Source organism: Ostrea edulis, chromosome 1 (assembly GCF_947568905.1).
Source record: "Ostrea edulis chromosome 1, xbOstEdul1.1, whole genome shotgun sequence".
Classification (NCBI taxonomy): Eukaryota; Metazoa; Mollusca; class Bivalvia; order Ostreida; family Ostreidae; genus Ostrea; species Ostrea edulis.
Genome location: NC_079164.1, coordinates 98,862,878 through 98,885,347, shown reverse-complemented (window position 1 = coordinate 98,885,347; position 22,470 = coordinate 98,862,878). Strand labels below are relative to the sequence as shown.

The window sequence follows — 22,470 nt, the reverse complement described above, 5'->3', positions numbered from 1 at the left end:
TCACGCTCAAGAGCATGGTCCACCATGTTTGGTAGCACATGTTCATCTACCCACAATACATTGCAGAAGATTTTGTATAGAAAATGCTTTTTATTTCTAAGAATGTGATTATCAATTGGCCCAATGTGTTGAAAGGAGAAATTTTACCCAAACAGTTTAGCATTGAAAGGGTTAAATTTATCTTTTTCTAGTCCAGCAGTTCTCGTCGAGATTTCTAAAAGATGCCACCATCTTTTCCTTCGTAATTACCTCCCTTTTCAAAAGGGCGTGACCCTTCATTTCATTTGAACAATTTTACCCAAGGATGCGTTATGGCAAACATGGTTGAATAACAGTCCTGTAGTTCTGGAGAAGGAAGTAAAAATATGTAAAGAATAGTCCTGTAGTTCTGAAGAAGGAAGTAAAAATATGTAAAGAATATAGTTCTGAAGAAGGAAGTAAAAATATATATAAAGTTTACAGCAAGAGGTGATCAGAAAAGATCATCTGAGTTTATAGTTCAGGTGAGCTAAAACCAGAATAAACAAGTAGTTAATCCGAAATAACTTTATTGTTACAACATTGTAATAACATAAGAGTTTTGCACTGGGGAAAACAACCAGTCTAAAGTAAAAATTAGTGTATAAAATGGCCTTAAATCTAAAAAGCTCAAAAAGATTATAGTGTAAACAAAACAGGGAAAAATCTACAAAAATAAAAGGCTATACAATGTTTGCATCCAAAAAGTATGATATACATGGTATATCTTGCAGAGGAAAAATTCAAAACATTGGCACAGAATAATTTAACTTGTATTATACAGAAATCAACACATGATGGCTATGGCATACTAGAACACATTTTGTGTACTCCAATCCTAATTTCCTTTCAAGATGACGGCCTGAATAATATGAAATTTTCTTTGGTAAAATTGTATATGCAGAAATAATGTCAAAATTTCAATATGCAGAATGAATTCAATTTAGGGAAACCTCAAACAGTTGATGCTTAAAAATCTGCATGCATAGGATGTTCAATGGAGCCACAAACCATCCAACATTATATAACAATAAATAGCAAATTTATGGTTATTCTTCAAAAAAAGAAGCAAATTCTACTTCAATTTTGTTTATACAACAAACACATGCATTTGCTTTTGATGAGAAAATTCGGAGGCATAGGAACTGGTATGATTGATCACTACTACACCAATAACCATCAAGGTATATTTAAATTTACTATTAACCATTTCTTCCCTTGTCCAACAAAATAGCACCAGATATTTCTATTCTCCCGATACCTTAATTAAAAGCATTGTCAATTTTTTTTTCTATTGGTCCTTTTGTTATGTCTGTCAACTGACCTTGGCCATAATTTTTTTCTCACTACCTAAGATGAAATCTTTCTATTTGTAAGAGGTGCAGGTGATAAGCAGTCACCTTTAGCCATGTTACGATATGTTCAATGTCATATGTAAAGGTCAAGGAGACTTCTAGCCATATCATGTGTTCAGTCATATGCAAAATCAAGGAGACTTCCAGTCATGTTACAATATGTTCAAGGTCATGCAAAGGTCTAGAAGACTTCTAGCTATGTCATGTGCTCAATGTCGTATCTCAAGGTCACAATGTGCTAAATCAGGGAAGCTGCACTTCGCCGACACTTCTTGTTCAAAACAGGTTCTCTAGACCATGCCTCAAGACATCACACCAATGTGATGTGCTAACCACAAGTCTTCCTTCCTACGCCTCCGATTGAACACGGATCATTACAGCTTGGCATACAATTTTTTTTTATCCTTTTAATTACACAGAATATCACAAATATTGCAATATATTTTATTTGCATTTTGCTGTACTGCAAAAAAAAAAAAAAAAAGATAGAGAGAAAAAGAATGAACATTCCTTGCGTATTCAATGTTAAATTTTCAAATTTGCGAATGGTCTTTCCTCAACAACTTGCAAACACATCACCTAACATTGTTCTTTAAAATAAGTCCAAAGCATAAACACTTTATCATACATGTGTACTTTCACATCTCTGAGAGTTGCTATGATAATTGTTTACGTCATTTCACGCCTTCTCATGTGCTTTCCAAATGGAAAGCCCCTGTGAATTTAAAGGAGTTCTTTTTTTATCAATTATGCTGTATTATATACTAGATAGTAAACATTTCTTGGTACACATATTACATTTAAATAATCTATAGAGAATTTGAAGCCTCTCTTTACGCCTGAATAAGGCAGTTTCTTTACTCTTGTTATAGGTGTTTATTTGTTGTGGTCAGATCTGGCTTCCTACAGGTCCCACTAATTACAGCCCAGGGTACTGGCCTCCTCCATACAAGTTGGCTGACGTATAAGGACCTTGAACAGAGTAACCAGCAGGGTACCCCACCTGGGAAACGCCCCCAGGTATTGAACTCTGGAGGCCAGCCGGAATGGCATTAGGGGCCCCTACAGAGTACCCCCTAGGTACACTGGTTAAAGGGGCCCCAGTGGCATAAGCCCCTTGATGTGTAAGTGCACTTGGCATGGTCATTACAGGGTTTCCAGGAGGGGGATAGTTGGAGCTCTGGTGCAGATGGTGGGCGCTGTTTAGGTATGTGGGGTTCATGGAGGGATACTGGGGTGTGGCAGCGTAAGCCAGTGTAGTGGAAGGCATGGTCTGAAGGGAGGGGTGAGGAACAGCCTGGGAAGACCGAAACTGTCCTGCTGTAGAAGTCATGTTGCTGCTGGGATATGCCATTCCTGAAATAAGTATTGGAAAGAATATAAATATCGAAATGAGTGTCATTTTTACTTGTAGTTGATAAAAACTCATTGATATCCCACCCTGTTATTGCTGACTTGTATCTGTACAAATTATCTACCCTAATGAGACAGTAACTCCTATCATAGCCTTCTCCAATACAAGGCTTTAGAGACCTATAATACAATCTCTGTCCAGTCATAATTACATGATCATCATTCAGGACCATGATTTTAATTACTATTCCAAATTTAATGATTTCCAAATTCAACCTTGTGACCTCAAACATGTGAAGTAGCATCAGCCTAGAGACAACAGTTATTTGCCTTTTATAGCATCATTGCCATGGAAACTGACCACTGTTCACAGAGAAAAAAAATCCCCCCTTATTTACAACTTTGTCAGCCTAGGCCCTGATGAATTTGGTGTTTTTCTTATCCATTACCTGCAGGGTATCCAGATATGGTGGTGTAGCCCTGTATGGCTGGGGCTGCTGTAGTCATGGGATTCCCTGCAAACTGCTGTCCCAGGGCTGCTGCAGAGCTGGGATATCGAGCCTGGGTTAGAGACTGTCCCGGTGTAAACCCCTGCATCAGGCCCGGCTGGGAGGGTTGATAACCAGAGGATGGGTATCCATGCTGTCCGTAAACACTGCCCCTGTCCACAGCGGGGGCTCCATAAAAGTTCATTCTCTAAAATACCAAAACACAATATTACTTCTAAAATACCGAAGAAAAATATTACTTCTAAAATACCAAAACACAATATTACTTCTAAAATACCAAAACACAATGTTGCTTCTAAAATACCAAAACACAATGTTACTTCCAAAATACCAAAACACAATATTACTTCTAAAATACCAAAACACAATGTTACTTCTAAAATACCAAAACACAATGTTACATCGAAAACAATGAATCCTAACATTATACTTCAATAGTATTTTCTCATATAAGAGGACCCCACAACACAAAGTTTGAAGCTGCTTTGGCTCCAGAGTCAGGGAAATTTAATCTATACAATATAAGAACACTTTGAACTACATTATTCAAACTAACTATAACCTTGTGACTCTTGAGAGAAAATTGAAAAAAATTCTCCTATATTGTCCTATGGAAAGCATTAAACTCCTATGGCTGCCTTGTACTCATCGTTGCAAACCATGGTTTTGAGTCAACACACAATGATGGAGAGAATCGATTAGATCGAAGCACCCGCAGGTAAAAACGATACCTTGTACAAGATCCCCTGGAACTTTTACTTCAGCTACATTTGACATTATATCCTTGTGGTTCTTGAGAAGTAGATTGACCTTGACCCCGGGACTGATGGTCTGATTAAATCTGAATCTCCAGTAGATAAGGAAAGAATCTTTCATGCAGGTTGAAGTTTTCCTGGTTCATGCAGTGCATCGTCGGATACCCACGGCTGATCTCATCTTCTACGATGAGTAGAAGATGAGATCAGCCATATGGGTATCCGACGATGGATTCAGTAGTTCTTAGGATTTTTTTAAACCTTGAATATTTTTTCATTGTCTCCCCTTATGACAGAATTCTGGTACATGTACTTCATTTGAACACATTTGAATCCCCTTCAGCTTAAACTTTATAATACTGCTTTTCCAGAATATATATATATGCAAGCCTATATACAGTGGAGCCTCGGTAATCCGGACGCTTCACCTTCCGGATGATTTTTCTAGGGAACGGAATTTGTATATGTTTTTTTTGGCATCATTAATCCGGAAATTCGCGTTCCGGATCCAGACGGTCACTTTTTACTACAAAACGTTATAATGCATTGAAAATTGTACCATTAATCCGGACGGTAATTTTGTTTAGGGAAGGTCTGTGTCGGACAATTTTAGCAAGGCGTAAATTATAAAGAAAACAAGCCAAACTGTCTAATTGAAGCGATTACCTGTACCCTGTCATCACCTCCCTCCAATTAGGTGGTATGTGATGATAAGTCTGTTAGATAGAACGTGCCGATCGAGACATTGTATTGCCAATTTTCGCACATAAGATCTTTATTGCATGTAGTATTGAATTTTGTAAATAAATCTGTAGTATATTAATTTACAGTCTTGATCAATACCCTAATAGTATTACGGTAATAAATTAAACATCATGCCGTAATGATAATTTTTTAACTGCTACACATATCAGTTGTACTGATTCGTAAATTGATATCGGCTTATTCAAATCTAAAGAGTGTAAATTATACTTCTAGATTCTGAATTTTATACTTTTGATTGGCGTGAAATATACAGGTATGTTCATGCACATGTAGTATAAGTTTTTAACATTTAGAATGTCACGCATGTAGAATGTACCTGTGTACGATTGATTCTTGTTACGATGTTGTAGAGCTTTATTGCTTTCGAATTTTTAAACTCTGGGTAGAAGTGAGAAAATTACCATTTTAAGGAAAATGACAATTAAATTCTGTATGTACCTGTAATGTTAGTTTCAACCGAGTTTTGTACCGTTATTATCGCATCATGAAAATAATAGGTGCGCGTGACTATAGATCAAAGCAGTAGTAGGTCTTGATATTACGAGCTTAAATGATTTTGTTCTCCCGATATTGTCTTGGATAATTATAAAATAAGAAATATAAACTCTGGCAGATTGAATTTTGGTTAAAGAATGTTGTCAACTGACATGATAATCACGAAATTCTTATATCAACTTTGGACGATGAAGATTGTTTTAACAGACCGCCGAACCCGTGAATCGTGACAGATGGAAATTACCGGCCTCTTTAAGAAGTAAAAGTGTGATGAAATGTTTGAAGTGTAAATGATTATGTTAGTTACTAATGATTTATTTACTTATAGTTACATTAAGTGCTTCATTATTTGTTTTAGTGCATACGGTACACAGTTTTGTATATTTATTTGTAGGGATCATATGTATGTACAATGTAAGAACAGGCAAATACACTGAACATGTACATTAAATTTTAGTGCTTTGAAATACATGTAAATGTTAACATTATCATAATTTATTTACTAATGCAAATAGTCAAATCCAATGATAGAATGTGTTTAATTCACTATGTATCAATAAAGTAGGCACATATTGGTTACTTATGCAAAGCTAGAAAATATGCGATTCAATTATCCGGACGCTTCATTTATCCGGACGATTTTGCTGGGAACCAAAGTGTCCGGATTAACGAGGCTCCACTGTACATGCTAATCTCCATTCCAAGAGTTTAAGGAGAGTTGTAATGACAAGATATTTCACACAAACTACCACCCTCATCAATGTGTAGCAGGATGCACCAAATTTTTAAAACCTTTAATCAATATTCTTTATACATTAGTATTATGTACAAGAGGCTCATGGGCCACATTGCTCACCTGAGTCCCCTTGGCCCAAATTAAAAGATTTTCCTTCATTACTTGCAATTTTCCCTAAATATTTGCATGTAAATCTTGGATCCCCTGTTGTGGCCCCACTCTACCCCTTGGGGTAATGATTTTAACAAACTGAATATGCACTATGTCAGGAAGTTGCCATGTAAATTTGGACTTTTCTGGCCAAGTGGTTCTTGAGAGGATTTTTAAATGACACCCACCCTATTTCGCATTTTTGTGATTTTTCTCCCCTTTGAAGGGGGGCATGGCCTTCATTTGAACAAACTTGAATCCCCTTCACCTAAGAATGATTTGTACCAATTAAGTATGATTGAAATTGGCCTGCTGGTTTTGGAGAAGATTTTTAAAAATTTGTCACATGTATTTTCATTATTTCCCTATAATTATTTCTCCTTGGAATGTGTTGTCCTTCATTTGAACAAACTTAAATCCCTTCATCTAAGAATGCTTTTTGCCAAGTTTGGTTGACATTGGCTCAGTGGTTTTGGAGAAGTCATAAATGTGACAAGTTTACAGACAGACAGACGGATGATGGACAACAAGTGATCAGAAGCTTACTTGTAATACCGAACCTGATATGACCAATTCTTACAGGTAACCATGGTAACAGTTAGAATCTTTAGATTTCTACTGTATACAAACTACCCTAGGGCATCATAATTCAATTTTAAAAAAACAATTCATATGTTTATTACATGCATATTACCGTATATAAAGTATTATAAGTATGTGAATCTTCAAAATCCTACTCTGAACAAACTTCGACTCCACCGGCCGTCACGAAATGAAGAAAACTGACTGTACACTACCTCGACTGAACAAACAAGAGGTACTGTGAGCAATGCTCACTAAGAATACCCCCCGCTTACCCCAATCTCCCAAAGGGTGTAGGTAATAGGTATAAACTACCTCTATTCTGAGTGTAAAAAACAAATGGCATGACAAACCGAAACATATTGCTACTTCGATGTCCAGTGCGCTTGACCTTTGACCTTTTGACCCCAAAATCGATAGGGGACATCTTCATCCCATGGGTAGTCCATATATATGATATGGTGATGGTAGGTGGAAAGGATAATGCTTTAGAGCCCGGAAACCATTGCGTCTACAGACGGACGGACAACCCGATTCCAATATACCCCCCCCCCCCAACTTGTTGCGGGGGGTATAATAATAATACCCTATTGGTAGGGCTATCACATTTCAAAATTTTTTAGGGTCGAGTAATGCACTATGTCAGGAAGCTTTGATGTAAATGTAAACTTCTCTAGCCCAATGGTTCTTGAAAAGATTTTTTAAAAATTTCCCCTTATATTTGTATGTAAAACTTCCCCTATTGTGGCCCAAAACCCACTCCCCGAGGCATGGTTTTCACAATCATGAATCTGCACTATGACAGGAAGCTTTCATATAAATGTAAAAGTTTCTGACCCAGTGGTTCCTGAGAAAAAGATTTTTAAAAAAGATTTCCTCATATATTCACATCTAAAGTTTTGATTCCCTATTGTGGCCTTTATCTACCCCTGAGGTACTTGAATCTGTACTATTTCAGGAAGCTTTTACGTAAATTTCAGCTCTATTGGCCCAGCGGTTCTTGAGAAGATTTTTAAATGACTCCAACTTATTTTTGCATTTTTAAAATTATCTCCCCTTTGACTTTTGACTTGAACAAACTTGAAAGCCCTTCACCCAAGGATGCTTTGTCAAGTTTGGTTGTAAATGGCCCAGTTGTTCTGGAAGAGAAGTCAAAAATGTGAAAAGTTTACAGACAGATGGATAGACAATGGTTGATCAGAAAAGCTCAGTTGAGCTAAAAAAAACAACAACAAAAACAACCCAGACCCAAACCAAAATCTGCAAATATGAACTGAACCTGACCCAAACAATATACACCCCCTGTTTTTCAGTTATTTTGGGTACATGTTGCTGCCTTGCCTATTCGTTATCCAGGTTTTCAAAGACGGTTCCTTTTTTACCCCCCATTAAAGCCCCCATTCTGGCCTGAGGAGCCATGGAGTGCATGTACAAATGTGAATCTACAGAAGGTTGTTTGCATACTAATTTGACAAATTGTGCCCTTGTGGGGTTTTTTTTTTTTTGTTGGTAGAAATTTCATATAGTAATATACCTACCGTTATTTAAAACTTTGAACCTCTACTGTGGACCCAAGAAGATTCCTATGTAAAACTTTGAACCCCATTTGTAGCCCCTGAACCCCAACTGTAGCCCTATCTTGTTCCTGGAGCTTGTGGTTTTGACAAACACGACAAAAGGAATTCTTGGGTATATTTACCCAAGGATGCTTTGGGCAAGTTCGGTTGAAAATGGCCCAATAGTTTTAGAGAAGTCAAAAATGTTGCAGATAATTTACAGACAAATTATTTGGATTGGGAAAAGTTTCACCTGATTTCAGGTGAGCTATCGGTGTAACATACAAGATACAATAGAACATAGTTTACAATGACCTTATTTTATTGTGACTAGCATCATGGCAGACAAAAATCAATGGAATACTCTACATTATTGACATATGCACACCTAGTGGTCGTGAGACAGACAGACTAGTGCCCTTTCTGTCTGAACCTGTCCTGTCTCTGCACTTTCTTGCACTAAGATGGCTTACTTTTCATCAACTCCGAGCACTATGCTGTAGAACTCTGCACTACAGCCAACTCTTTTGCACTAATGATATCTATTTGACCCAGATAGAGAGAACAGTTCAGAATTAAAACCTGTTGGGAAGCTTAGTTAACCAGGGCAGTGCTATTTATTGATTCAGAAATTCAGCACAACAATTGATTTCAATCTTTCTCATTTTACTTTCAAAAATATCTTAGTGTATTGCAGATTTAGTTTATTGCATAATTTACTTGTTATTCAAATTTTACAGATAATGATTAATGAAAACTGTCCTAACAGGACATATACCCCCTGCTGGGCACACCCAAACCTGGGTATGTTTGAAAAACTGATACTTTTGAACACCATGCAGTCTAAATGCATAACTTGCTAATATTTTGCTCATACTAAATTTCATGATCCCAGTTCTTTTGTTCTAAATATGCTATATTATTTTATTCTTCTACAACTCAAAAGACACCTTTGTGCTAATCTCGCAATAAGATGGTAATACACATAAAAACAGTATACGAAGCACCTGCGACTAAAGGCGTTATTCTAATAATCAGATTCAGTGAGGCACAATATGTGAGTCCAGGGTCCCAACTTTTCGACTGAATACCTTAGGGGCCAAGTGGGCCCCTGAATAAGAAATACTGTTAGCCCACATGAAATTTCAGTAGCCCACACATATCATGAAATTGAATACCATGGTTTCTTTACAAGAAAAAAGAAATATTTATTTAAAAAATATCAATATTTAAATTCTGTTTCCTTCTCCGTAATTCTTTCAAATACCTCTCTCTCATTTCCACTCTCAATCCATCAACCTAGCAAAAATATCAGAGTTCATGGACTTTATTATCTTCGCGGCGTCTGACTTTAACTCACGTTTCTTCCGACTTTTTATGTGATTTCAAAATTTCTCAGCTTTACGATGCTGTCAAGTTTATAACTTGGGCAAGCTGTCACAACGATTGGACCTTTCGTGTCATGTTTTGTACACACATCACGTCATCCCCTTTTCGCCGTCATCGAACCATATTCTCCCCTTCTTTCCACTTTGGTAAAAGCAGATGTTTTCTTTTCGTTTGAAGTAACCCTAGTGTTGTTCAACTTCTGGTTTAAGTACATTTTGGAAGATTTGATACCACAGGAATGTCTCGCCAAGTGGCAAAACCTCAACCGGAAATTGAACTTCAATCATAATAGGACTCGGATCGGTCGGAAAGAAAAATGTTGATTGGACAATTACGGTCGCCAAGTGGGCGATGAGAACGGAAATTTTGGGTGCCCACAAGCAAAGTTTAGTCACCAATGTGAGTGGGCGAGCGGTAATTTGGAACCCTGGAGTCAGATGCAGACCACGAGTTAGAAGAAGCGTCTCGATATGTGCAACATCCATGAGCTTAGTTTGTATTCCACTTGTTATTAGATGTGACCAGGCTTAAATGCTGATCTAATGCTCACGTCTACAGGCATACAGACGGACACGCCATGGTGTTTCCAGTGAATCAATACATCTGACATGGACAGACTGTACACAAAATTTCACACCTTTTCCACCTCATTAATGCTGTCATGCCTGTACACTAAAATTCACACGAAATGATTATTGGGTCTAGCTCTACAGATTCCATGTAACACTTAAAGTCCTGAATGTGTAACATGTCTATTTCATTTCCATCTAACAGCTGATTCACTCCACTTAAAGTCCTGAATGTGTAACGTGTCTATTTCCTACTGATGGACTTAGACACACTTGGCAGAAGCTGCTGCTCCGTGGTCAGAGATTGGTCTAATAGGTGTTTTGTTTAAGATTGATTGATTGTATCTTGCTTAACGTCTCACTCGAGAATTTTTCACTCAAATGGAGACGTCACCAAGACCGGTGAAGGGCTTCAAATTTAGGCATATGCTTGGTGCTTACGGCCATTGAGCAGTAAGGGTTCTTTAGTGTGCCACACCTACTGCGACACGGGTCATCCGTTTTTAAGGTCATCTCTGAGGACCCGTGACATTTACACCTGATGCCGAGCGTTTGGCGATGGAACTGTCACTACCTGTTTTAATGACTTAGGTCTGTTGCGGACGGGATTCGAACCCTGGCCTTCCGCATGCGGGGCGAACGCTCTAACCTCTCGGCCACCGCGGCAGTTTTTAAAGAACAATGCACTAGCCATCATTGTCATTGCTAATACGGAACTTTCGGGATGTGCCAGAACGACCAATTAGACTTGACGTTTATACACTGCGGTCACATGATAGTAAGCAATTGTAGGGCAAAGTTGACATCGATACAACTGGTGTTTAGCTAGCAGATGGTCCATAAAGAGCTATGCGCAGTCCCACGATGACGATCCAAGTCACTAATGGTGCTTAGTATCTGGGTGTAAATTAGATGGAAGGAAAAGGGTGCATTTAGACGTGTATCCTCGGATGGAAGGCATGAAGTTTTACCAATATCCTCAAGATATTCCCTAGATTTGTTTTCCTCACCAACTCAAATAATTTAATCAAATGCATTTTCTTATAAATAGTTGTAACTTGTAGTGATTCCTTTCTTTCAAAGATAGCATTTTAATACAGTAATTTGATAGCATTAGAAGTATTCCATGCTTGTTTACTTAGTTGTTAATGTAATCCGGAAGTGACATGCCCTACAAATTAGTTCAACGTGCAATAAGAGTCAGAGTGGATCTGTATCTCGCACTGACATCTTTGAAATTTGATTTTAAGAACTAATGAATCAGAAGTACACAAATAGCAATCTTTAATATATTTTGTAACTGTAGACTATAGACATATCATAATTGAGGATAAAAAGGTCATTTTCAGAGAAAGCATCTTTTATGACATTACAAATATTTTTAAAATATTATTTTTCAAATGTTATATTGGAATAATCAATAAAAAAATCTCTGATCACTTTAATTGTCACCAAATGTGATCACATGGATTTTCTTTGATCTAGCAAATTTTTCATGTAATGTATGTTTGATCATAAAATTAGAAATGATGAAATATAGGTATAACATAACATACTATATTCATGAGATAATTGTTTTATTACCACTTATGAAATTTGTGGAAATATTTCCCATCATACACTTAAAATCATCCATAGGTGTATAAAACCATTTTAAGATTGACATTCTGCACAGATTTTGTACCACTTTTTGCAAACTTGTGTACAGGTTTTTCACTCAAAATCACTGTTTTTAAAGCCATTGTACAAAGCATTTGAAAAATTGTCCCATGTATGTGTATCTCTGTATTCCTCCTCACAAACTTTGTGGGGATATTAAATGTATACAGTTCTACTGGACTCAAATGGAACAACACAGTGCTCATTCAATTCAAATTTTGAAATCTGTTGGTTTCCAATAGAAATACTAGGTTGCAACGACTCAAGCTGTAACTGGGGTAATTATACGTTAGATCAATATCATAAAGATTAGAGGCAAAGAAGGTACCGTTCCAGGGCTCGAAATTAGCGAGAAATACTCGCAAAATGCGAGTACATTTGAAAAATAGCGAGTAAAAATAATGGACACTCGAAAATCTTAGCGAGTGGTGATTTACAAACTATGATCGTATCGTATCCGTTTTATACGGTGATGCGCTATTCGCTTCTCTCAAACTTGCACTCTGAATCATACAAACGCTTACATGAACGACTGATTTCAATAACCGTTTTTATCCGGATTTTTCTTTTATGATTTTTTAAGAAACTCGGAGTCAAACAAATGCTTTAGAGATCGGACATCGCATATCGACATGTACCACGAGTCCTGTTCACCTATAGGGGTGATTAAATTGAATAATTCCAAGTATGATGTTTTTGTTATTCATTTATCTACAAAAAATATCGGAATCTATGTTTTACCAAGTCTTCCGGTAGTTATTTTTATCAGAATCATGAGAATGTCATTTCTAAATTTATTGTCATATTGAGGTCGGGTTGTAGTGACGTGCATTTCTCACTGCGTCGACGATTATCAAAAAAGTCATAGGACTCGTGATCGTGCTGCTTATAAAACCATGAGTCCTGTATTCGCTTTAAAAAATCACTAGTGAAAACCCTGATGTGGCATGAAATTGGAAGACTGGATCTAGACATGCGGTAAACAAGTCGTGGATTAGACTGTTAGAGGTGCGATAATCAAGAGACCTAGACATTGCACCATATGACTTACGTAACTTAGTGTCTTGTCCAAACGCTGCCTGTTGACCCACTAGGCTCAGTAATGATGGGGAAAATCATTGATTGAAAAAAATATATATAAAGAGCACTGCTTCATTATTTTCATTTTAGCTTGTAGGTTTTCATTTTAGCCTGTGGATTTTTTACCCACAGGCTAAATTTAGCCTGTGGTAGAAAAAGTTAATTTCGACCCCTGCGTTCATTGATGGGCTGTTTCCCAACAGCCTCACAATTGTTATAATATACAAGCATATAAACCGTTATTATCTGATGCATTGGATAGTGATGAGAATCAGTGAGAATTTCATTACTGATGATTGGTTTACTGTAACTAATTATTGATTATAATCAGACATATAAAAATTCTCTGTCATTTACCTACTGAAAAAGTGTAAATACATATCTATATATACATCAATATTTGTAGTTTGTTCTGCCGAGAAAGTGTAGGTAAATATGTGCTGTGCCCCCCCCCCCCCCCCCCCCCCCCCTTCTTAACATCCTTTACACTTTATGTGACAGATTCAAAAGCAATTACAATATTTAGGAGGGTCTACGTGCAAGAAACGGAAGCAGTTTGCTCCCTATTGTGGCCCCAACCTACTCCCGGGGACCATGATTTTTACAAACTTGAATCTGCACTATGTCAGGAAGCTTTCATGTAAATTTGTACTTTCCTTGTCCAGTGGTTCTTGAGAAGAAGAATTTTAAATATGTTCCCTATATATTTGTAGGTAAAACTTCGATCCCCTATTGTGGCCCCATCCTACCCCCAGGGGCCATGATTTTAATAAACTTGAATCTGCACTATGACATGATTAGAAGCTTTCATGTAAATTTCAGCTCCTCTGGCCCAGTGGTTCTTGAGAAGACTTTTAAAATTTTATTCTTGTGATTATCTCCCCTTTGAAGGGGGCATGGCCCTTCATTTATACAAAACTTAAAGCCTTCACCAAAGGATGCTTTGTGTCAAGTTTGATTGAAATTGGCCCAGTGGTTCTGGAGAAGAGGATAAAATGTGAAAAGTTTACGCCAACAGACAACTTTTGATCAGTGAGTTTCACTTGAAAAGAAAGAAAGAAATCATGTTTTCAAAATTCAAATTTCTTTCAAATTTAAAAACAAAACTGTAATCATGAAATGAACATTCAATGTACGCATGCAGAGTAACACTGGCCTTGAAAGCACTTGTTTTGTTTTCCTACACTGAGTCACTGACACTTTGCACATTTATGGATGGTCCTTCATTAATATAATTTTTGAATCCAAAGTACTTTTATCCAAGGAAACATGCTTTATTCCTCGAGTATGGATATACACCTATGTCATTCACTTCCAAGAGCGCCGTCATTAGGATAAACCAAGACTGCGAGCCTTTTCAGGTTATCAAATATGTCGCGGCTGGAATATTCTTCAAAAACTAGTCATAACTGAGCGCTTGGAATGTACCAACAATTGACTGATTTTCAATTATTTATATCGATGATTGGAACACCACTAGCATTGGAGCTAATGAATTTCGAGGTTAAAAGTGTAATATGCAGAATTTGTGGACTCACACCTTAAAGCTGACAGGAGGTAAATAGACAAACCAAGAGCTCCGATTGTAAAGTTATTTCCCAAAATTGACTAATTCAACAAACCTGTAAATGGGCCAATTTGTACATAAAACAATTCGCCCGATCGTAAATTTGGTCGCCGGGCAACCATTAATTTCCACCCATGCACTGTGTACCTATAGTAAGCTGACCAAGCACTGATCAGATTAAAACCAAGCACTGATCTGACTAAGACCAAGCACTGATCAGATTAAAACCCAAGCACTGATCTGAACAAGACCAAGCACTGATCTGAACAAGACCAAGCACTGATCTGAACAAGACCGAGCACTGATCAGATTAAAACCAAGCACTGATCAGATTAAAACCAAGCACTGATCTGAACAAGACCAAGCACTGATCAGATTAAAACCAAGCACTGATCTGACTAAGACCAAGCACTGATCAGATTAAAACCAAGCACTGATCTGACTAAGAACAAGCACTGATCAGATTGAGACCAAGCAATGAACAGACTAAAACTAAGCAATGTTCTGAGACACAGCATTGGTCACCGAGACTAAGCACTAATCTGACAAATTACTGATAAGATTTGAACCAAGTTCTAATCGACTCTTTTTCAATTCAATGTAATAATGAGTGAATGTTTGTTACTTACAGAAAAAACTCTTCCCTTGCTATTACATCGGGAGTATTCTGAAATTTAAAGAATGATCATATAATTACATTACACACATCTATATATAGAATACATTCATTAAGTTGTGGGTATACACATTAGAATCCACAAAGCAGTTTATTAAAGATGGGTAAACTGTTCCAACTTCATATCATATAAATGGAGTACATATAATTCAATTTAGAAAAAGAGATTTGATGTAATATGATAAATCATTGTAAAGAAATTATGAAATTCTTCATAGTTTTATATTTGTAATAACAGTCAGTCTCGCGTGTCAATCCCTTATCTGGACAAGTTTTCATCATGCAATACAAACTGTAGGCAATATATGTATATTCTGATGCAAGAAAGACAACTCTTATTGATGATTAACACACACATATATACATACATACATATGCAAGACTTGATCAAAAGTGTCATTGTCGCGCCAAAGTGTGATTGACATGGACGACAGCAACGGCAAGGTTTACACTATTGAGGATAGTGAGAACGGCAAAGTACATTTGCTGTCGAACTATCTACTTCGCCCAAACATTCTTTAATTCATGATCATTTATTACTTTCATGTACACGTAATAAATTTCCGGGGATATGCTATAACACAAAACATTCTATACGATTTCACATTGGAAATTTTTGTGTTTAATAACACGACAACTATTAGTAAATGGTATTGAAATAAGTTCTTACTCTTAGGCCAAGATAAATAAATTGTGTGTTTCCGGTTCCCCGACCGACCCTAAAATATTTGAGCTGACCCTTAAAAATTTATCCGCCGATATATATTCCGAAAGTAGACAATTCCGGTTTCACTATTAGAAATCCTAATCTCGATCACTTGCTTGTTTGAAAAATACATATATATCCTATATGCAAATGGCAGCGTGCTTGCCAAGCACATTGCTGGCAACAGGGTTCGCGCTGCCCATCGCATTTTGCGATTTTTCAGGGGAAAAATGCGATAGAAATTCCGGAAATGCGACACGGACATTTCATATTTTAGATATCTCGGCGCCATCTTGAATGTCAGCTGTTGGCATCCAAACAGCCTCAGGCTGTTTTACCTGTGCAGAATGAATGTGGATACCCTGTAGCATGGAAACAATAAGACTTAGGAGTGTCTTGTTTATTTAGCAGTTTACACAAGACAAAGGGTTGATCCTCTATGTGCAGGTAGGTGTGAATGAAATTAACTGTGCACGTGTGAGTTGACTACATATACTGGGGAGATACCCCGAGTCATGTCATTACTGGGGAGCTACCTATGTTGGACTTGGTCAGTTACTATTAAATAGAGGAATGTTGAGAAATTGCATCATTCTTTAGGTCTTTGGAAAATGGCCATAAGGAAACGCAAAATAGTAGGTTCTTCTGAAATTGCTATGCTATCATCTTTTGACTTCACATCATCTTAAGCCATTTAAAATTTATTTCAGACTTCCTGAAGCCCCTTCTCCTCCACATGAGATTCACTAAAAGACTGCCTTGTCATTCTGGATTTCAAGATGAAAACAGGATTCTTCAGAGAATTCTTTGAAAAAAGTGATGTGAAACTATGATGATGTGTTATGTTTACAGAAAATAATCTTCAGTAACTTTGTCATCAGTGACCTTTTCTGGGTATTATATGTCATTTACACTAATAACATAAGTAACTCATTTCTTGTCTTTATCTAATGTAGCCAGTTATAGGCTATGAAACACTCCTAAATTTTTCTGGTGTGAAATAGAATTAAGTCAACTTAGCCAAAAACAATATTTGAAAATAAAACCATGATTGTGCTGAAATGCCATCTAGACTGACTGAAAAGCAATCTGCTGAAATACAATTTTTGTTATATCATAATAATAGCGATTTATGATAAAAGTTAATCAAACCTATGTTGTATACATCGTGTAAGAATAATCAGAGACATATATGATATGTTGAATAATACACATGAAATAGAGATCTAACAGTAAACATGTAGGAGTCGATGCACACACGACTCAAAATTGTGGTCCAGTGTGAGCCCTGTGACAGGCAATTACAATAGGAAAATGCAAACATCAAGAGGGAGAAGAATTGTTTAGAATTTCTGAGATGCATCATGAAGGACCGTCCATCTGAATGGCCAAAACACTGCAAAACTACAATATTATGCTGGCCAAATAAACCGCATTCCAAAAAACATGGAGCCGTATGAAGTTCAGGACAGTATTTCTGTTGGTGAGTTAGCTGGATTTGAAATGTAATATTATTTAGAGTTTATATGTGAACCGGATGTTGACCCTATATAATACACAGGGTTGTTAGTGGCAGTGAAACGTCTCGGGATCTTCAAAAACAGTATAAAACTGTACTTCCTCTTTGTAAAGACTTTTATTCGCATCGAAAACTGCCGTTAGTAAGCCGCCCTTTTGTGAGAAAGAAATGAACCTTGTTTTTTCTCATTTTGTTTCTTGTCAAAGCTGAATTTTAAACGATAAAATGTTGAAATAAAATAAAATGTTTTTCCTACCTACCTACCCTATTTTTTTTCAGGTTGAAATAGGAAACACACTATTTATTTATCTTGGCCTTATTTTTTGTGCGTGGAATTTTTTGCACTGATATTTTGGTGAAACAATATAATAAAAAGACTACAGGAACTCTTAAATACCAGGAGATTATAAGACTCTCTTATGGGTAGCCATGAAATATAAGTTAATTTCATCCGAGGGTTGCAAAAAAGCGGTAAAACCTGAGGGTTTTTACCGCCTTTTAGCAACCCCGAAGGTGGAATTACCTTAATATTTCATGGCTACACATAATAGAGTATTTTTCTCTCATATTTGTTAATTATTTTTCATTTTCCTTGTGCACAAAGATGCCATATTGTGAATTTTCAAATTGATTAAATCTTCGCTATACATTAAAAATTGACCCCAGAATTGGAATCTACAACCTTAATTTTGGCAACTATGTTGTTGACAGAAAATCAACCGATTAATGATTGAGTGAATAGTATCACAGTTATTCCTCTTTAATAAAAACCTAGAGATTTGTAAACATGCTTTCATGCCCGCACACACACACACGAAAGAGTACTTGTAATTGTGCTGATTTTTTTAACATATATTTTTAAAACCCAGGGTTCAATATATAAGCTTGTCACCTTGTCATTTCCACCCTGAAATGATTTTTGACGACCTGTTTGTTAATGTTGTTCGCCCAAATGATGACCTGGTGATGAGTTTGGATTGTGATTAAAATTTGTATATATTTAGAAAATGAATACAAATCAAAATAATGTGAAAAGAAATAAATCCTGACAGTAAAACTTTGTTAGTGTTTTGGTCTGGTGCGATAACGGATGTCATCTTTCAGAATTCCTGCATTTTATTACACATGAGCAAAACATCCGGTTAAATAACATGAGCATTCGATCTTGTTGGGGGTAAAGAAACTGGGTTAGTGACGCTTAAACAATCTAAGAAAAGGTTAAACTATATTTATGTAGATGAGAAAATGTTTTGTTCTTGCTGCCTGCGTTATCTCGGACTTCATTCAGGGTTCAACATCGTTCGGACTTAAAAGTTGTACAATCGATTCCAGACACAAGACAAGGACAAGTGTATACTTTAAGGACAGAAACAGCAGTTGAAATAAAGTGAAAAATCTGAGAATGAAAAGTGTTTGTTTCGAGGAGTTTTTTTTTCAATTTAGGGTCCATTAAGGCATCTAAGGACATACAAGAACAACAAACATACATTAAGTAATCTACTGTACGGAGATGGGAAAACATCTAAAATGATAGACATACATAAATTGTCCATTTGAAATATAGAGTAAATGAAGTTGCGAAAAAGGTGAATGTTTGTCAGAGTGAAGTGAAGAGAATAAAGTGGTAGAGAGCATGGAAAGTACTGGACAGAATGAGAGGGATTATAAGGAGATGGGTGGAGAGTGAAAAACAATGTTTGCGAGGAGAGAGTTATTGAGATTCTGTTTGAAACTGAAATAGAAATGCAATAAATTTAAAAGAAATAGTACAGTTAAAGTACTTTTCGTTTGGGCTACGTGAAACCCATTCAGGCAACCCGAGATTAGTACCTAGGTTGCCCGAATGGCGAGTCCAAAATCTGACGAGTGTCGAACCCTGAAAAATATTTAGTTGCAAAACTTCAACTAGAGGAAAAGTGACAAGTAATAAAATTAAGATTTTAGGCCTAAAAAATGTACGCTAAATCAATATCTAGATGCCACGCTATGTCATTTGGCCTACACCTGGGAAAGTCTTTCAGTGCAGCGCGAAGTCCAAACTATGCCTGATCAAATTTGTACATTTTCTTTTCAAAGGAGCATTGATACTGATGTTAAATGCAGTTACATGTCTTTAACAATGTGTAAACAGAATCGAAGTGCTTTTGTTAATGAACATAGACATGGATTTTACTTTCGTTTCCATACTTACACCCGCTCAAGTTTCATATAGGACATTTGCTACATTACAGAAACATGTGAACGTTGGAAAATGGAGTGCAGAGCTTTCGAGAAGCCATAAAATGAGATAAATAAGTAATAAGTTCAATATATTGGTGGGGGGATGGCATTGAATTAATCACAAGATTTTCCTGCTTAGAAGATATTCCATCAGTAATATAATATAAGGTGACTGGCTTTTTTCATCATTGTGTTGTTATTTTCATTAACCTCTATGAAGTCATAGATGTTTCAAGGCCAAAATCTCAAGTGCTGGACACCATGTTGCCATGATTGTTGTTTTTATAACAAGCAGATGAATTATCTATTCATCCGTGTAACTTTGTCACGTAATATGAGAGTTAATTCACATATATATGAAGCAAATGGCAGTGTCACTCAAGTGCACATTAATTGCTAGAACTGGCCAAAGCTGAACATAAATTTCCAGATAAGAATTATGAAAGACTGCACCGAGATTCGGTGAAGTTGTCAGTCTAAATATCCAGCCAAGCAGAATCTCAGCCTACTAGACTAGGAGAACCCTAATCTCAGCGAGATTCGTCGAGGCTGGATATTTGGACTGACGCCTCTTCCGAATCTCAGACCAGTGTCACATAAAGTGATTCGGGAAATCTTGCCTGAACTTCGGCCACTTGTTGCAATTAAAATGGGTTAAATTGAATTTCTTGCCCGCTTCAACTTTTCGCATCAGACATCCTATTAACTCCCTATCACAATGAAACATACATATCTTACCTTTACAAGGTGTAAATCCCAGTAATTCAAGTTGGCTATTTTCGAAGCCATTGCAAACGGCCACCATTTCATATTTTACCTTCTCAACACTGAAGAGTTCCGATAGTTTAGGACGCCTTCTAATAGATTTATTAAATATTACACAGTTTTCTTTTTATTGCTTTTAATTTTTATGCTTAAATGCTCTGTACAAAGTAATTGTCAACCAGTAAGTTCTGTATTTTCAATCATAGTACAAATTTTCATGAAGTAGTATATCGGAACTCTTCAGTGTTGAGAAGGTAAAATATGAAATGGTGGCCGTTTGCAATGGCTTCGAAAATAGCCAACTTGAATTACTGTGGGATTTACACCTTGTAAAGGTAAGAAATGCATATTTCATTGTGATAGGGAGTTAATAGGATGTCTGATGCGAAAAGTTGAAGCGGGCAAGAAATTCAATTTAACCCATTTTAATCGCAACAAGCGGCCGAAGTTCAGGCAAGATTTCCCGAATCACTTTATGTGACACTGGTCTGAGATTCGGAAGAGGCGTCAGTCCAAATATCCAGCCTCGACGAATCTCGCTGAGATTAGGAGAACCCGTACCCAGGAGAACTCGTATCCTGGGTACGACTACGAGTTCTCCAGAAGTCCTAGACTAGTACCCAGATAGCACTGTTTGTAGAGCATCAAACTATATATTCAAAGGGCCTAGATTCAATCTTGGTCTGCTCCAATGATAGAAACCGGCCCTGAAACTGAGAGTTGAAAGGCATGGCAGGAGATAAAGTCTTTTGTCTTTATGAAAAACCCCGAGTTCTGGTCCTCAGGGGCGAATATGCAAGGAAAGAAGATTGCCCTGTTCAGAGCGTTCGGTCACAGATGCCAGCTAGCTCTAACAATAGATGGTTGGATCGCGGTCGCCTTGTATCATTTCCCGCGGTCCTGTTAGTAAAAAAGCTACGCCGAACCTCGTTATTAATCGAATTTAACATTAGAGCGATAATACTGTAACCAATTCGCTAAGGCCAAGTCCTTATACTGTCAGACTTAATAGGTAAATTTGAAAAGTTGTTGACTTTTACGCAGTGAACTGGTGGACGATTTCAGTCAGGTGGAAACCGTGCTATGATCAGTTTATCACTGACCGATCCACCTAATAATTTACATTACCTCTCTGTTTGCATCAAGAAAGAACTATTGTGCAGTCTACATTATATACATTACTTCCAAACCTACCCCTAGTATAATGCCAAAATGGTTTCTGTTTCACTGTCGACTTCGACCGCAAAACAAAAGACGACACTTTCCTGAACAGTCTCACATGGAATAAACTTAGGATTTTGATTGGTTAAAAATAATAAGGAATCGCGCGCAGTGTTCTTTTGTTGTGGCGGATCAAAAATTAGCCTGCCTACACGACCTCTTTTGCATTTTCCAATCTCGAATCCTCACTTACATTACAGGAACCAGCAATTTTGTCCGTAATAATAATGAAAGAGATCTTTAGTCCTACCATACCACCCCCCTATAAATTACAATAAGACTATTTGAAATTCCCAATTGTGAAAGTAGTACGCTAAGAATAAGTACTGCACCCATTAGAAATTGAAACTGGTAGATATTCAAAACCAATTATTCCAAAATAACGTGGTTTTTGTCAGTTTTGTAAAACTAAGTACTGTTGAAGATGAGTTATATTCTTTATATATAAAGAGATAAGAAAGAAATATTACCCTTTGAACATCTCAGATGATGATATATATATATATATATATATATATCCAGATAAATCAAAGGAAAACCATTGTAAAGTACTATGCAACCCTGTCAATGTAGTTCATGCTAGAAGGTTATGTGAATTTTTACATGAATGTTTTGAATTGCGCACCAAAAGTAAAGTGCGATATAATTTATTACATTTAATTTATTAATACGCAATACTAAATTGCATACACACAGTCTAATATCACAGGTACACGTACATGTCAAATATATATACTTGGATTTACATATATACATGTGAATGAACTGTTAGTATTTAGTTTATTGTCATTATATATCTCGTACTGTGTAACAAGATTGTATGCC

General features: G+C 36.7%; 1 protein-coding gene across 1 annotated transcript; it reads right to left on the bottom strand.

Moving 5' to 3' along the window:
- Positions 1-531: 531 nt before the first annotated feature.
- LOC125671191 (uncharacterized) lies at positions 532-21,726 on the bottom strand. Its single transcript, XM_048906721.2, has 4 exons — positions 21,619-21,726; positions 15,168-15,205; positions 3,176-3,422; positions 532-2,729 (listed from the first exon to the last, which is right to left on the bottom strand). Exons 3-4 carry the CDS (start codon positions 3,417-3,419, stop codon positions 2,293-2,295), a joined length of 681 nt encoding a protein of 226 aa, XP_048762678.1. The 5' UTR covers positions 3,420-3,422; positions 15,168-15,205; positions 21,619-21,726; the 3' UTR covers positions 532-2,292.
- Between the last annotated feature and the right edge of the window lie 744 nt (positions 21,727-22,470).